A 17,726-nucleotide genomic window follows, 5' to 3' on the forward strand; every position below is an offset into this window, starting at 1 on the left:
CAACCACTGTCCCTAACCATCTCAGTGAGCATACCACTGTCTCTAGCGTGCATACAATATAGCTAAGACTGTGTTTAAGCATAATACCAAAAAGGATAAGTAATTTGCAAGCTATGAGTGCTAAGAGAAGTTTGGCTCAAAAGGAGACTGACTATATACACATTGCATCTTTTTGTGTCAACATATTTCTTTTAATTTTAACATTATTGAAACTAAAAAGAAAGACAGAACAAGTTACCTTAGGATCTGTATCGAAGTATAACTCCACAATCTTGTCATCATTAGCCCATAAGTTGGAGAAAATAACTTTTGTGCCTTGAGACCCAACGTCATCAAACTATCATAAGATCAAAGCTAATATAAGCAAGCTAGAAAATAGAATGATAAACACATCACTTTGCACAGTATAATATATATTTATATATAAATAAATATTATACAAATAATAAACATATGTATTTCAACAAATATATATATTTATTAATATGAAACTGAAATCTAAAAACCATAGATGAGATTTTGAAAGACGCACAGAGAAATCGTCAAAATCATGAGAGAAATCGTCTGAAGGGCTACAAGCGCTTGCTGAAGCAGGTTCTTTGTACCATTCATTTGCTTCTCGAGTTAGAAAGTTGGCCTCTGCATATAAGAAAACCACTTATTTCAAAATATATATTTTTAAAAAGAAAAATGAAAGGAAATTACTCTAAACAGTAAACATTGCATTGGCAATATCAAAATTTTGAGGGAAATCAGTAACTAGAGAAATTAATTAAAATAGTTGGACTCCATTTCTTTCATAGTTCTATCTCTCCAAGTGTTCCCTTATTCTTGTTGTGATGAGTGTTGTACCAGTAGATCCTCAAAGGTCTTTTTCAGTGGCTGACTCCAACAAAAGCCTCTAGTTCTCAATGGCTTCACTATGGATATATAAATATTATCTAATACATATTTTTATCAGAGTCATGCTAATTCTTGCCTTTCCAGGTAACATGAGACTGAAGGGTATTCGAAAATCATAAAAGATTGTAGCATATTCAACCGTTATAAATAATACCCTTTTATTGTATCACTAATAGTTCCTTGAGGAAAATTTCTACATGAAGATTTCAATAACAAAAGTTAGCATCACAGGCAGTCAACGTCCACAATGGGAATTTTATTTGTACAGTACATAAACATTTGAAAAGAATACATTACCTGTAATCTATGCACGTCACAATAATGTCCCTTTCTGATAACTGTTGACCCAGAAGAGAACCCCATGCTTTATAGCTGCATTAGCCAAGAGAGAGAGAGAGATATTAAGACATAAAGTAATTATGCAACCCGGAATGCTACTTCTGTTTTTAATTGGCAGATCCAGCTGCTCTTCACCTCCACATTTCTTTTATTTTTTCTATCTATCTAAAAATACATTGTTTCATCAGCTTGAACTGATAACCAGAACCAAATGCCAGAATACATTCTTTAATTAAAAAAAAAGCCAACATGAATGTTACAGCATACTAACTATGACCAAGTATTCAATAATATTAATCAAGGGAAAATCTAACTCACCCAATAATCCAGGCTCCACCAGTTACAAATGCAATGACTGGTTTTGGCCCATCACTATTTCTAGGTAGATACAGATCCAGCCTGCAAAACAACCCTTAGTATCAATGCGACAAATCCTGAAATCAAAAGATTCAGAATATCAAAAATGCACAAAGTTTCTAGATATCCAACCTATTCCTTGGTTTATCGCCGTAAACAATACTTCTACGTATCTGACTGGAGAAGAAATAATTGTAACCAACTGAAATGAAAAGGCACGCTAGTTATTCTCCCATACACTGATTTTTCTGATTTCTACTTTGATAACAATATTTATAAACAGACAACTATAAATGCTGCAGACCTTGACAAAAGCCTGGTACAAGTAACAATGCATAACAATCAAGTGAAAGAAATCTTGTCATCCATCTGTAGCCTACCCTGAATATAAGAAAAATGGTTAAGGAACATCCATTTCTGAAAGAGGGAAGAAGACTTAAAGAAGCTTTAGAAGTACCTATTTAAGCTGCTAAAAAAATTATCATGATAAAACAGAATTGTACCAATTAAAACTGGCCAATTTTATAATTTTCCATTGATGGCAAGAATTACCAGGATTGTTATAAAATGTGCCAGAGTTCTAATGTAAACTATTGAATAATCCAACAATTCAACAACTTGCAATTGCTTTTATCATCACTCTTCCATACAGTTTATCTTTCTTTCCTCTATGTTGTTTTCTACCTAAGATCAATTACCCTCTAATTTACCATCAACTTGATACATCACACTCTAACAAGTTAAAATTTAGCTAAACACATGTTAATCAGGACACTCTAACAATGTCCATCAGTACCATTCTTTATGAAGTTGATTGTATTGTGTGTGTCCTCTATTCAAAATGATTTGAAACAAAAAAGAAAGTGTACTCCTCAGAGGCAATTACAACAAACTTTAGACAAAGGCTAACTACATCTCCTTCCTAAGACCTTAATTTCATCCAATTAGCACTATGTCCTCCATTCATCATTATACAACTGATTGTCAAAGGAAAAAAGACAAGGCCAATTTTTGCAGCTTGATTACATTAATCAAATAAATAAACTACAAATGAAGCTACTCAATAAATAGATCGAAATTGCCAAAATGGATGATCTAAAAAGAAACAAGAATCACAAACCACAATACATGAAACCAATTACCATATTAAAAAACAAAAAGCAACAAAACCTGATAAAAACTTACTCACCCAAGATATCTCAAAAGCTTTAAACTCAGACGAGTGAGCAAGAACGTCTCGGCCGTGGCGTGGCCAACATCACGCCTCAAAGATCGACGACCTTCGATGTCAAATAACGAAGATATAGAATCTTCACTATTGGTTCTGCGTCGCCGGTGCTAGTAAAACGTCTTAGCCATTTTTATCTTAGGAAGAAGGGGCTTAATGGGCTGGAAGGAGGCCTTTTCATTTTCAAACAACGAAGAAATGAGAAGCCTCGTAGTTGGGTCATCTTCAACCTTGTGTCTACTGAAGATGAACTACTAGGCGAGACTGAAGAAGGGTTCGATTCAGGAAATGGATACGAAGACAATTGGGTATGCTGGGTTATGGGCAAAATCTGTTGGGATGGCATTTTTGTAGACAAAGCCAGATGTTTTTGTTGGGTTCAATCCAAAATGTGTTGTTTTTGGAATCGAAACAAAAACAACACAACTGTATTATCCTCTATTCTTTTGGTTTCTTGGGTTGGGTATTCGATAAATAAAAAAAAATATATTTAAAAAAAGCCTTTGAATTTGGCTTAAAAACTTTAGCTCAGATCAATATGCACTCACTGCTATTCTTGTCATGAACAAACCTTTTTTTGCATTAATTTTTTTTTCAAATTTTTACAGTGAGAAGAAAGGGTGGCCATTGCCTATTGATTGAGAAGAAATCGTTGGATTTGTCCACCTGTATTTGTCTGATTGGTACCAGCAGGAAAAGGCCGATTAGGATCCTTCAGGCCTAGAACACACCACATTTGAACATAGAAATATAGATCACTATTATCATGGTTGCAATAATAAAATTAACAAAGAGAACATTAATGATGAATCACTGATCAGTGATGAAAAAGCAGCAGTGTTCTTCTTCCTCAAACTGATAATAATAATTTATCAGTTTTCGGCTATTGGATAAAATCCTCACATGTTTCAAGAACCCAATAAACAACCCAGTAACTCAACCACCCACAATTTCCATTAAATTAAGCCAAAAATTTAAATAATTAAAGGAAAGGAATAGCCAGATGAAAGAAAAGAAAGAAAAAGTAAAAATTTGACCTTCTCAATCTGCTCCTTGAGTGAAAGCAGAGGCCCATGAACAAACCCTAAAAGTAGTACTCACACTTGATCTTCTTCTTCTAGTCCAAGCTAACAACCACGCTTGGTTTTTCACTCATTTTTTCTGAATTTCTTTGTTTCCAGTAGCTTGAGTTGAAGAGCTCCCCGCTGATGGGGTGTGGCCGTGGAAGTTGAAGATCAAGCACAGACGAAGGAGAATGTCACCCTATCAAATGTTAGGTTTGGGTGTTTCAGAGTTGAGGAAGAAGAACTGGGTTTGGAATGAGATTGGAAATGATGAGGTTTTTTCACTTTTGGAAAAGTGACTGAAACTATTCTAAAGTTAGATAAAAAAAAATAATGGGTTTTACTTTGAGCGGGCTTTCCACAGATGCCGCCTTTTTATTTCATTTCCCTCTTTTTCATTACCGAATTTTTTACTTTACTTATTAGTTACTATAATACTTTTTCAATAAAGTTATATTCTTGTGTTGTAGAAAGGGTTATTTGTTGTAGTGTTTATTATTTAATTATCTTATTAACTATTAAATTAATAATTTCATTATTTAATTATCTTATTCTGAACTCCCAACCCGCAACCTCGACCTTGACCCCTGACCCCGACCTCGACCTCGACCCCTGAACCCAAACCCCGACCCACGACCCACGGCCCACGACCCCTTGACCCTGAATCCTGACCCCCAACCATGACTCCCAACCCCAAACCCTCAACCCCGACCCCTAACCCCAACCCCAAACCAAAACCCAAACCTCGACCCGCAAACCCCAATGTTTTTGTATCCTTTTTAATTTAAAAATGATAAAATAAAATTAAAAACAATTATATCTTTACATATAATTAGTGTTATAATGATTTGTCTTAACTATACCGAAATTTGGGCAGTATAACGACTGTATTTTAACCTATCCCTAAACTCTGCAATTAACACTCAGAAATTTCGAGAACAGTTCACAATATACATATTAATAACAATAAAATTTTCACCCTACACCATAAACACATATCATTAACCAAATTGAAACACTAATCTTTCAAGCTCACATATTATTAACCAAATTTAAACACATATTATTATCCAAATACATACACTAATCTTTCACGTTGACTTATTTAATACACATAGACCTAATATTTCTAAACACTCAAATATCAAATACAAATATATACACTAAAAGTAATTCATACATACAACAAGCTAATAAAAATTAACACATATACCCACAACAACATATGTACATATATCAGATTCAAATTCACAATGAAAAAATATTTTTTAAACAAAACCTTGTTTATATGATAGATGCACACCCAGATGGAGAAATACAAAGGACGAGCTTATATTTTCAAATTCCACAAACAAAAACAAAAACCAAAGTTTGTAAATCAAAGCCATATATGAAATTTATATACATATGTACACATATACACAATATATAAGTTTGAAATTTAAAAAAACAAACTTGGTGGTGGAAGTGGGTACCGTGGTGCATCGATGGAGGGGGTGGGTAGGGTGGTGTGTGGTGGAGGTTCTAGTGGAGGGGATTTTTTTGGGGATTTAGGGCATTTCAGGATTGGGGGAAATAGAGGGGAAGAAGAGAGAGGGGAAATGGATGGGTGGGGTACGATGGTGAAGGCGTCAGCAAGGTGGTGGAGGCATTGGTAAGGTGGGGATATTTTTTTATTTATTTTTGGATTTAGGGATTGGGGGAGAATGGGTAAGGAGAGTATGGGGGAGAATTCGTGAGTTGAGGGGTATGGTGGTGTAGGGGTTTGACGATGTGCGGGTTGAAGGGGTTTGTCGATACGAGATTCGCCTGGTTCTGCTACAAATGAGGCATGAGGAAGATGAAGAAGACGATGCGTCTTTTGATATATCGAGATGACTTTTAGCAGCTACAAAAAGTTGCCTGTAACGTCCTCCTAGTCCAATATAGTTACACTGTGTACTTTAGATAGTGCTCGACTTGCTAACCAAGTCATTTGGTTTAAAATGTGTAACTATGGTTAATGTCAAGGGTTAGGGCTAAAATTTTTGGTCAAAGAACCGTTGACTTTATTTGAAAAGATTCAAACATTTATGGGATCCCAAAATATTACGACCAATCCACCATATCTACACGCCGCCACCGAAGCTCTCCAACTCATGGCTGGTCAAGCTTTCCTTTCCCGTTACCTGCACCACATAGCACCCGTGAGCCAAGGCTCAGCAAGAAAACTCAACATGTGCATAAACATAAAATATAAACTTCTAAATACTTATCTAGTTTACCAAGCAATAATAATAACCTACATAAACAGTCATTCAGTTACAAACAAGTGATCATTGGACCAATTACGGGCCGTTGCCCTGAACAGTTGGCCATAGAGACAACCCGGGGGCCTATACCCTAGCTACATGACCATAGAGTCACCTGGGGCCTTCGCCCTTAGCTCTGAGTAACTAGCCATAGAGCTAGCCCAACCCCTTGGTTTACCAATGACCATAGAGTCGACCAACGGAATAGTACATTGCTGATTTAGGCCTAACCCTTTTGACCAACGCACAACGCGCTATTGCCGTCCTTGACTAATAAGTCAAGCCCTGATTCAGGAATAGAAACTTCAATACCGAAATAGATATGGATAGACATATCCCAACAAAATACACACGTATGCATGTTAGTCACATAACACCTTCGTATAATCATTATCACAATACTACTCTTACCTATTTAATGGGACCTCATGCCCTAACCATAGAATTCATAAAACAATCATAAAGCACTTAAGCAAGTATCACCCAACATGTGAAGCAATTGCTTAAATATAATTGTCCTCGAGGCCCAAGCCCTAGTCATGATAATTGACAACAGTCAGGCCAAGCCCTAATCACACATAACACATATTGGGTGCAGTTTTCTTGCCTCAAGTCCAAGTAAAGCGTAAATAAGAACGACCCTTGAGCACGATCCCAGTTCCGAGCCCCTAGCGATAACCTAGTCACAACCATAATATAGGATTCCATAAAAAACAATCAAATAAATTTTGTTAGACCAAGTCCTAGCCTCCGGGCCCCCAAGTGCCACTAAACCGGGCAGCGGATTTGATCCCGAGCCCTAAGGAAAACGTTCCCATTTTTAAAAGCTCCCAAGGCCAAAAATGCCCAAGTGGGCCGCGAGCTGACCCTGAGGGTCGTATCGCACCCTCCTACCCGAAAGCCTCCCCCTCTGTTAAAGGGACGTGGGCCGCGACTTTCCCTTGAGGGTCGCGGCATGCCTCCCACACATAGACCTCCTAAGGCCTTGGGTTCAAGCTGAGTCGCGACCCCTCAAGAACAAGGTCGTGACTTGGCCCCACAAACCCAGATTTTTCACACATTTCAGTAGCCAAAATCAATCCAAACTAACCCAATTTCACCCCAAAACCATAATTCAATCCCCACAACAGTTCTAACATCTTTCCAGCAACTAAATCCAACAAAAATCCAGTCTTAAAACTCATTAAAACACCAAGACAATTCTCAAGCTTAAAGGTTCAAGCACACTTCAAAACAGCCAAGTAATACACATAATTTCAATGGCCAACAACATATTCTAAAGCTTACCTCAACTGAAGATTAATCCCACAAGCTGCAACACAACTAACTCCCAATGATTAGGCTTCAATTCTCCAAGTTTTAGCTAGAAATTTGCTTAATTATTCAAAGGTTTGCTTAGGAAAGTTAAAAGAAAACAACAAGAGGGAGAGAGAAAGGAGAAAGTTGGTTAGTGAGGAAATTATGAGTGCTTCTTGTGTTTTATTTTTAGTTTCCTAAGGCTTAAGTAACTTAAGCTAACCTCGAAGCTCGGGGTACAAAAAATGTTCCCGAGGGAAAAATGGTCAAATTCCCCAATATTCCCTCCTAAACTCACTAACTTCAAATATATCTCCAATTATTCATTTCCATTACCCGATAACCCAATTAAATGCCTAATACCCAAAATATCCCTCGACTCACCCCGAGTCTGGTATTGGGTCCTGTTGTGATTTTCCCGCTAACTTGCTCCCTAGGATCGCCTCGTGACGAGTAACTCAAATAAACCCACATAATGATGGGGTCTCACACATATATCACATAAATATACAATTTTGCCCGCAACGGGCCAAATTACCAAGATTGTCCTTCTAATAAGAAATGAGCCCACATGCATACTTAATATCCATAAACATGCGTAACTAGTCATATTATCACATAATCCACATAAATACAATTAAATATAACAAATAAACATATAACTCCATATATTGCCATCGTGGCCCCCTAATCAAGGCCCTAAGCCTTATTAGATCATTTTGGGACGTTACAACTATCCTCTCCTTACAGAAATTTCATCCTCAAAATTTTACCTGAACAGCTCGGCATACCGAGTCTGCATATCCGCCTCCAGCTCCCAGGTCGCCTCCTCGACCTTGCTGTTCCTCCACATTACCTTAACTAAAGGTATAGTCTTGTTCCTCAGGACATTGTCTTTCCTGTCTAGAATCTGAACTGGATGTTCTTCATAGGACAAGTTTGCTTCCAATTCTAGATCCTTATAACTCAATATGGAATACGTTATGTACACTAGATAGTGCAGAGGGTAAGGCCAACCTGTAGGCCACCTGTATGATCGTCTCCAGGATCTTAAACGGTCCTACAAACCTAAAGCTCAGCTTGCCCTTCTTTCCGAACCTCTTCGTCCCTCTTAGAGGTGAAACTCTAAGGAAGACATAGTCTCCCACCTGGAACTCTATGTTCCTTCGCCTTGGGTCTAAATATCTCTTATGTCTACTCTGAGATGCGAGCATCCAAGCTCTAATCTTCTCAATAGCCTCAGTGGTCCTCTGAATTGCATCAGGACCTAGATATTTTCTCTCACCCATCTTATCCCAGTGAATGGGCGATATGCACTTCCTACCATACAACATCTCATAAGGTGCCACCCCAATGGTAGATTGGTAACTGTTATTATAGAAAAATTCTATCAAAGGAAAATATTTACTCTAGGACCCTTCAAAGTCCAACACACATGCTCTCAGCATGTCCTCCAATATCTGGATAGTCCTCCTAAACTGACCATCGGTCTGAGGATGATAAGCTGTGCTGAACTTCAATTGTGTACCTATCGCCCTCTGCAAACTTCCCCAAAATTTGGAAGTAAAGATAGGGTCCCTATCAGACACAATAGACCTTGGAGTCCCATGAAGGTGAACTATCTCTCTCACATGAAGATCAACATACTGGTCTACTGTGTAGTTCGTCCTCACTGGTAGAAAATGAGTTGATTTCGTATATCGATCCACGATAACCCAAATAGAATCATGATGGCCCACTGTCATGGGAAACACTACCAAAAAATCCATCGTGATATCCTCCCACTTCCACTATGGGATATCAGAGGCTGTAACAGCCCTGCCTACCTCTGATGCTTAGCCTTGACCTGCTGACAGGTCAGGCACCTTGCCATATACTCAGTCACATCCCTCTTCATTCTAGGCCACCAATATAAAGCTTTCAGATCCTGGTACATCTTCGTGGTGCCCAAATGTAGAGAATAAGGGGTAGTATGAGATTCATCCAAAATCTCTCGTCTGACCTCGACATCTATCGAAATGCAAATCCGATCCTTGTATCTCAATAAGCCCATACCTGACACTGAATAGTCCTTAGCTACTCCAGCTAGGATGTCTCTTCTAATCTGCCCCATCTGTGGGTCATCTAAATGCTTCTCCTTGATTCTCTCCAAGAGAGTATATTGTAAAGTGATATTGGCTAACTGGCCAACCACTATCTCAATTCCTACTCTAGTCATGTCATCAGCCAATTTCCTCGATATTTTCCTGGCACTCTATAGCTGTCCCAGACCCTTCCGAAATAAGGCATCTGCTACCATGTTGGATTTCCCAGGGTGATAGAGGATCTCACAATCATAATCCTTTACCAGCTCTAACCAATGTCTCTGCCTCATGTTCAGATCCTTATGGGTGAAGAAGTATTTCAAACTCTTGTGATCAGTGTATATCTCACACTTCTCACCATACAAGTAGTGTCGCCATACCTTCACTGCAAAAGCTATCGCTGCAAGCTCTAAGTCGTGTGTGGGATATCTTTTCTCATATTCCTTCAACTGACATGATGCATAAGCAATCACCTTCCGTGTCTGCATAACTACACAACCCAGACCCTGCCTCGAAGCGTCACAGTAAACTACAAACTTGTCGTGATCTGTAGGAAGAGTCAAAACCGGAGCGGTGATCAAACTCTTCTTGAGCTTCTGGAAGCTGTCTTCGCACTTGACTAACCAAACAAACTTCTGATTCTTGCGGGTTAACTCTGTCAGTGATGACGCAACCTTGGAGAATCCTTCCACAAAGCATCTATAATACCCCGCCAATCCCAATAAACTCCTGATCCCTGAAGCATTCTTTGGTCTTGGCCAATCTCTGACTGCCTCAATCTTCGCTGGATCCACCTTAATTCCATCCTTACTAACTATGTGACCCAAGAAAGGCACCTGACACAACCAAAACTTGCATTTCTTCAACTTTGCATACAACCCATGTTCTCTCAACCTCTGTAGTACCAATTTGAGGTGCTGCTCGTGTTCTGTCTTTGTCCGAGTGTATATCAATATATCGTCAATAAAGACAATCACAAACTGGTCCAGGTAATCTTTGAACACTCTATTCATTAAATCCATAAATTCTACCGGGGCATTAGTCAACCCAAATGACATCACCAAAAACTCATAATGCCCATACCTGGTGCGAAAAGCTATCTTCGGTATATCCTCCTCTCTGATCCTCAACTGGTGATAACCAGATCGAAGATCTGTCTTGGAGAACATCGTTCTACCCTACAACTGATCAAACAAATCATCATTCCTTGGTAGAGGATATCTGTGCTTAATAGTCAACTTGTTCAATTCTCTGAAATCGATACACATCCTTAGAGAACTATCCTTTTTCTACACAAAGAGGACCGGTGCGGCCCATGGCGAGAAACTGGGCATGATAATTGAACCTTCAGTTCCTTCATCTCAGCTGGAGCCATTCTGTAAGGTTCCCTAGACACTGGCTCTATCCCTGACACCAATTCAATTACAAACTCAATCTCCCTGTGTGGAGGTAACCCTGGCAGATCCTCTGGAAACACATCCAGAAACTCACAGACTAATCGAGTCTATTCTGGTCCCACTGGCATGACTTGGGTGGTATCCACCATGCTAGCTAAGAACCCCATGCATCCTCCCTGCAATAGGTCTCTATCTCTAAGTATAGATATAATAGGTATATGGGGTCCATGCACAGTGCCACGAAAACAAAGGGCTCCTCACCCTCCGGCTCAAAGGTTACCATCTTCTTCTTGCAATCTATCATTGCCCCATACTTCTCTAACCAATCCATACCCATAATTATGTCAAAATCAGTCATCTCCAGCTCCACCAAGTCTACTGCTAACTCCCTTCCATCCACTGTAACTAGTAGTGATCTAACCCATCTCTTGGAAACCACTAACTCCGCAGTAGGCAACATTGTACCAAACCCCAATAAAAGTCACATGGCCTATACAATCCATCTATAACCCTACTAGCAACAAAAGAGTGCGTAGCACCTAAATCAATCAAAATAGTATAGAAGGTTCCAGCACTAGAAAGCTGACCTATAACTATCGAGGGGCTAGCCTCGGCCTCTGCCTGGGTCAAAGTGAACACCCGAGCAGGCGTCATGCTATCCACTTTCTTCGGCTCCTCCTTTCTGACTCTTGGGAAGTCTTTCTTCAAATGCCTCGTACTACCACAAACAAAACAAGTCTTCGCCCGAAATTATCCAATATGGCGCCTCCTAGACCTAGCACACTTTGGAAATTCCTTCCATGTCTCACCGCCACTCTGGAGGCCCATCTGTATGCCCCGTGGCATCCTATCTGGTCATAAAGTTGAAACTGTATTTGGAGTCTTCCTCTTCTGATCACTAGGGCCTCCGCCCCTACCAGAACCTGTAAATGGAGGTCCAAACCTCCTAGAATCCCTTCTGGCTGCATTGTCACATTAGATCTTATTCTCTGCACTCTCAGCTGTAAGTGCTGCCTGTGCATAGGTAGTCACTCCTGGCATAGTAGTAATACGAACATCTCGGGCTATCATAGGTTGTAGCCCCTGAAGAAACCTCTCTCCTCTGGTCCCATCAGTGGGCATCAGATCCCCGACAAACTTTGCCAACCTATCGAACTTCACGGCGTAATCAGACACTGTCATGTTACCCTGAAGTAACCTGCTGAACTCTTCAACCTTCTCACTTTAACTGAGTCGTTGTAGTATTTTTCATTGAATAGGGCTTTGAACTCTTCCCATTCCATGGTGGTCACTGCTTTGGTATGGGATACCACCTCCCACCATTTTCGGGTGTCCTCCTCAAACATATAAGTGGCATAGGCCACTCTCTCATTACCACCTACCCTCATAAAATCCAGGATAGTGGTTATCATGGTCATCCACTGCTCAACCTTCAGTGAGATGCCCTCAAAGACTGGAGGGTGTTGCTTCCTGAATCTCTTATACAGGGGTTCCCACCTATCTCCCCCTGCCTGGGGCTGTACCACTGCTGGTACCTCTGGCTATATTACTGTCGGTACCGTGGTCTGTAGGTTCCCTGCTGGAATCTGTTGCTGTCTCAAGAGGCGCATCTCTTCTTCTTGCCTCTATAATCTAGCTTGCATGCCAGCAAGCACCTGTTGCCAGTTTTCTAGAGCTAGTGGTGGGGCCTAGCCCTGGTCATTCCCTGCACTGCCCTGTAACTCTTGGCCATCCAATCTCTCAGACCTTTGAGGAGAATATGGGGGAGAATGCGTGAGTTGAGGGGTATGGTGGAGGAAGGGTTTGACGATGTTGGGGTTGAAGGGGTTCGTCGATACGAGATTCGCCTGGTTCCGCTACAAATAAGGCATGAGGAAGATGAATAAGACGATGCGTCTTTTGATATATTGAGGCGACTTTTAGCGGCTACAAAAATTTTCTTGTAACGTCCTCCTAATCCAGGACTGTTACACTGTGTACTTTAGATAGTGCTCGACTTGCTAACCAAGTCATTTGGTTTAAAATTTGTAACTATGGTTAATGATAAGGGTTAGGGTTAAAAATTTTGGTCAAAGAACCTTTGACTTTATTTGAAAAGATTCAAACATTTATGGGATCCCAAAATATTACAAATAAACTTGTAAGAAGGTGAATATACATCAAAAGTTACATTCAGCCGGCCTAAGCGAAAAAAACAGGGCTACAACCCTAGTTCCTCTGAGATATCCCCGACCGTGGTGGTTGAGCAGCCGCATATGTACACGCCGCCACTGAAGCTCTCCAACTCATGGCTGGTCAAGCTTTCCTTTCCCCTTACCTACACCACATAGCACTCGTTAGCCAAGGCTCAGCAAGAAAACTCAACATGTGCATAAACAGAAAATATAAACTTCTAGACAATTATCTATCTTGCCCAACAATAATAATAACCTACATAAACAATCATTCAGTTACAAACAAGTGGTCATTGGACCAATTAGGGGCCGTTTCCCTGAACAGTTAGACATAGAGCCAACCTCAGGGCCTATGCCCTAGCTACGTGACCATAGAGTCACCTGGGGCCCTCACCCTTATCTCTGAGTAACTAGCCATAGAGCTAGCCCAACCCCTTGGTTTACCAACGACTATAGAGTCGGCCAACGTACTAGTACATTGCTGATTTAGGCCTAAGCCTTTCGACCAATGTGCAACACGCTATTGCCGTCCTTGAATAATAAGTCAAGCCCTGATCCAGGAGTAGAAACCTCAATACCGAAATAGATATGGATAGACATATCCCAACAAAATACACACGTATGCATTTTAGTCACATAACACCATCGAATAATCATTCTCACAATACTAGTCTTACTTATTTAACGGGGCCTCATGCCCTAACCACAGAATTCATACAATAATCATAAAGCACTTAAGCAAGTATCACACAACATCTGAAGCAATAACTTAAATATAATTGTCCTCGGGGCCCAAGCCCTAGTCATGATAATTGACAACAGTCGGGCCAATCCCTAATCACATACATCACGTATTGGGTGCAGGTTTCTTACCTCAAGTCCAAGTAAAGCGTAAATAAGAATGACCCTTGAGCACGATCCCGGTTCCAAGCCCCTAACGACAACCATAATATAGGATTCCATAAAAAAAACAAGCAAATAAAGGTTTCTGGACCAAGTCCTAGCCTCCGGGGCCTCGATTTCCACTAAACCGAGTAGCAGATTCGATCCTAAGCCCTAAGGAAAAGGTTCCCAAGGTCAAAAATGCCCAGGTGGGCCGCGACCTGACCTTGAGGGTCATGACGCCCCCTCCTACTCGAAAGCCTCCCCCTCTGAAGGTCGTGACTTGGCCCCACGAACCCAGATTTTTCACACATTTCAACATCAAAAATCAATCCAAAATAACCCAATTTCACCCCAAAACCATAATTCAATCCCTACAACAGTTCTAACATCTTTCCAGCAACAAAATGCAACAAAAATCCAATCTTAAAACTCATCAAAATACCATGCCAATTCTCAAGATTAAAGGTTCAAGTACACTTCAAAATAGCCAAGTAAAACAAAAAAATTCAATGGCCAAAATCATAATCAAAAGCTTACCTCAACTGAAGATTAATTCCACAAGCTGCAGCAGAACTAACTCCCCAAGTTTAGGCTTCAATTCTCCAAGTTTCAGCTAGAAATTTACTTAATTCTTCAAAGGTTTGCTTAGGAAAGTTTAGAGAAAAACAACAAGAGGGAGAGAGAAAGCAGAGAGTCAATTCGAGAGGAAATTATAAGTGTTTATTGTGTTTTGTCTTTAGTTTCCTAAGGCTTAAGTAACTTAAGCTAACCCCGAAGCTCGGGGTACCAAAAGCGTTCCCGAGGGCAAAATGGTCAAATTTCCCAATATTCCCTCCTAAACTCACTAACTTCGAATATATCTCCAATTATTTATTTTCATTACCCGATAACTTAATTAAATGCCTAATACCCAAAATACCCCTCGACTCACCCCGAGTCGGGTGTTGGGTCCCATTGTGACTTTCTCGCTAACTTGCTCCCTAGGATCGCCTCATGACGAGTAACTCAAATAAACCCACATAATGATGGGGTCTCACACATAAATCACATAAATATACAATTTTGCCCACAACGGGCCAAATTAACAAGATTGCCCTTCTAATAAGAAACGGGCCCACATGCATATTTAATATCCCTAAACATACGCAACTAGTCATATTATCACAGAATCCACATAATTACAATTACATATAACAAATAAACATATAACTCCATATATTTCCTTCCTGGCCCCATAATCAAGGCCCTAAGCCATATTAGGTAATTTTGGGACCTTACGTTGTCGGTAATAGGAAAATGACAGTGTTTCAGTTGAAAATTAAATACTCATATTACTATTAGTGGTGCAGTTGCTACTAATGTGGCAACGCAAATTTAACTGACCAAGTTTCCCACAAAAATTTCGAGCCAACATTAGCGGTGACTTATTGCAGCTAATAATTTTTAATTTTTTTTCTTTGCTTCAAGCGTTAGCGGCAACCTATCCTTAAGTAGTGGCGACATAGTCGCCATTGATAATACCTTAAAAAATATTTTTAATCGCGACAATTATTAGCGGCGAAACTGTGTCACCACTGATAGAGTCACCGCTGAAAGACCTATTTCTTGTAGTGTCTTCTTCTCTTGTTCTCCTTTGCCTCCAATGAGTCTCTAGGGCTCCAAAAGCTGACCTATAACATTCCAGCAAGATGTATTTATAGTACCCCAACTTTTGACTAATAAAATAGCAAAAACACCCTTAAGAAACATGATTTTGTTCCTCTATCAGCATCAAGCGCGATTGCACTACTGTTTCGACGTGACCATATAGGACGAAACATTCACATCATAAAAACTTTACAGCAACTAGCGATGGTATATTTACCATAACTCTCTCCATATAACTTGTAATTTGACAATTTAAAATGTTGTGGAAAGCTATGAAACACATCTACAACTTCTATATCTAAGAGTTTTTCCATAAAAGGAAGAAATCATGGTTGAAATTTTACTTGAAGTTTCAATCATTCGTTACTGAGCATAAATAGCACGTGTTGAGCATCTTTAATGTAGTATTTTCCACCCATAATATCTTGAAACTCCACAGTCAACACTAAATCGATTATAGTCATCGTATTTAACTTATTTATTCTCATCTCATTATATATTATCTACTTGACCATTATAACCTGAAACAAGAAAAAACAAGCAAAAACATTGAAATAACGTCTTAAATTACTCTATAAAACTAACCTAAAATCACCCTAATAGTAGCATTTTATATGGAATTAATATCGCTGGCCACAAACTATAGGTTGATGGCATGTTGGAGAAATAACTAAACCAATATGTGCTAGGGTTTATGTCTGGAGAGCAAATGTAAAGACATTTTATTATGAAAGTTAATAAAAGTGCGGCATCGAACTCCATCAAGCGTCATCGAGCCAAAATGTTTTTTTTCATAAAAATATTGATTTTTAAGGCATCGTCGAGCTGGCATCAAGTACCATCAAGCCAAATCAAATTTCTACAGATTTCAAAGTTTCAGATTTAAAAAAAATCGCAAAAATAAAATAAAAATTATCATCCCCAAATATGTTCGAAATGTATAGTTTAGTGTTTTAACTAAAACTTTTCACTAGTTTAAGCTTTTAATAATTAAAAAATAAATTGATGGTGTTAATATGGGATGGGAGCTTCTATGGTGAGAGGAGATGGTGTAAATGGAGGTCTACCTTCATAATTAATGGTGAAGCTCTTCCTTGTGGTGAAGAGTAATGGAATATTTTTAACATTTTTTTTACAACAATGGGTTATGATGGTGGCGGGTGGGAGCCGTGGGTGGAAGGGCCAATAGAGATGAAAGAAATGAAAAAAAAAAATGAGAGAGAAAAAAAGAAAGGAATAGGAAAAATTATGGGAGGAGTATTTTGGAAAAAGTGGGAAAGAATACCTTATTTTTTTGATGTGCAAAGTGTTGGGTTTTATGCCCTTATAAAACTACATTTCTTATGTAATTTATTGATTATCAATCAAATTGTGTTGTTTACATATTTTATTACATGATTAATTATTATTAATACAAACATTTATAAAATCCTGAACATATGTATAGTTACAATTATAGTGACTCGGTCACAGTGGATTATAATTGTAATTATATGTTCAAAAGCATTTTGTACTAAGATTAAATGATTGAATTTTTACTGATTGGGTAATCTATGATAAGATCTACTTACATATTTGGTATGATGTCATATCTAGAAAATTGACCAAGTAGATAAGATTGTTACATTAGACTGGACCAATATTGATTATTGACAAGATAAGTAATTATCCTTATTATCTAATTTAATCATATCACAACGTTGACTATAGGTCAATTCAATCTTAATTCTGAGTGATTAATATTATGCTAATTGTATTATTCAAGTTTTTTTATTTATTCATTACCAGTTTACCCTACGGACTAGCTCATACTTACATATTGGAGATTTGGTAGTATAATTGAGTGGGAGTATTTATCATAGATATGAAAATGATAGCTTTTGTTTAAGAAGTGAAACGATGATTTCCTTATAGCTTGGTTCAAGTGTTAAATGATAGAGTACTCATTTCTGTAATTAAATTTACGGAAATATCATTTACAAGGAACTTAGTGGGAGTTAAGGATAAAATACCAATGAGGGGTAAAACGGTAATTTGCACCTGTCTCATTAGTAGATTATA

The 17,726-nt window shown here is 38.9% G+C and overlaps 1 protein-coding gene across 1 annotated transcript; it reads right to left on the minus strand.

The window, feature by feature from the left end:
• Window positions 1–532: 532 nt before the first annotated feature.
• On the minus strand, window positions 533–10,261 carry LOC133814314 (probable isoprenylcysteine alpha-carbonyl methylesterase ICMEL1). Its single transcript, XM_062247292.1, has 8 exons — window positions 10,100–10,261; window positions 9,943–10,011; window positions 2,789–2,937; window positions 1,904–1,980; window positions 1,732–1,801; window positions 1,561–1,641; window positions 1,201–1,275; window positions 533–639 (listed from the first exon to the last, which is right to left on the minus strand). The coding sequence occupies exons 1-8, from the start codon at window positions 10,259–10,261 to the stop codon at window positions 609–611; spliced, it is 714 nt and encodes a 237-aa protein (XP_062103276.1). The 3' UTR covers window positions 533–608.
• Between the last annotated feature and the right edge of the window lie 7,465 nt (window positions 10,262–17,726).

The sequence above is a fragment of the Humulus lupulus genome, chromosome 2, assembly GCF_963169125.1.
Source record: "Humulus lupulus chromosome 2, drHumLupu1.1, whole genome shotgun sequence".
Classification (NCBI taxonomy): Eukaryota; Viridiplantae; Streptophyta; class Magnoliopsida; order Rosales; family Cannabaceae; genus Humulus; species Humulus lupulus.

Excerpts from the sequence above, each read along its gene's own strand:
- LOC133814314 (XM_062247292.1), bottom strand. The coding sequence starts at position 10,261 with ATGCTTTGTGGAAGGATTCTCCAAGGTTGCGTCATCACTGACAGAGTT. Across the intron at positions 2,938-9,942 it reads CGATAGCTTTTGCAGTGAAG|CACCGGCGACGCAGAACCAA; the intron begins GTATGGCGACAC and ends ACGTTTTACTAG. Across the intron at positions 1,802-1,903 it reads TGTACCAGGCTTTTGTCAAG|TTGGTTACAATTATTTCTTC; the intron begins GTCTGCAGCATT and ends TTTTCATTTCAG.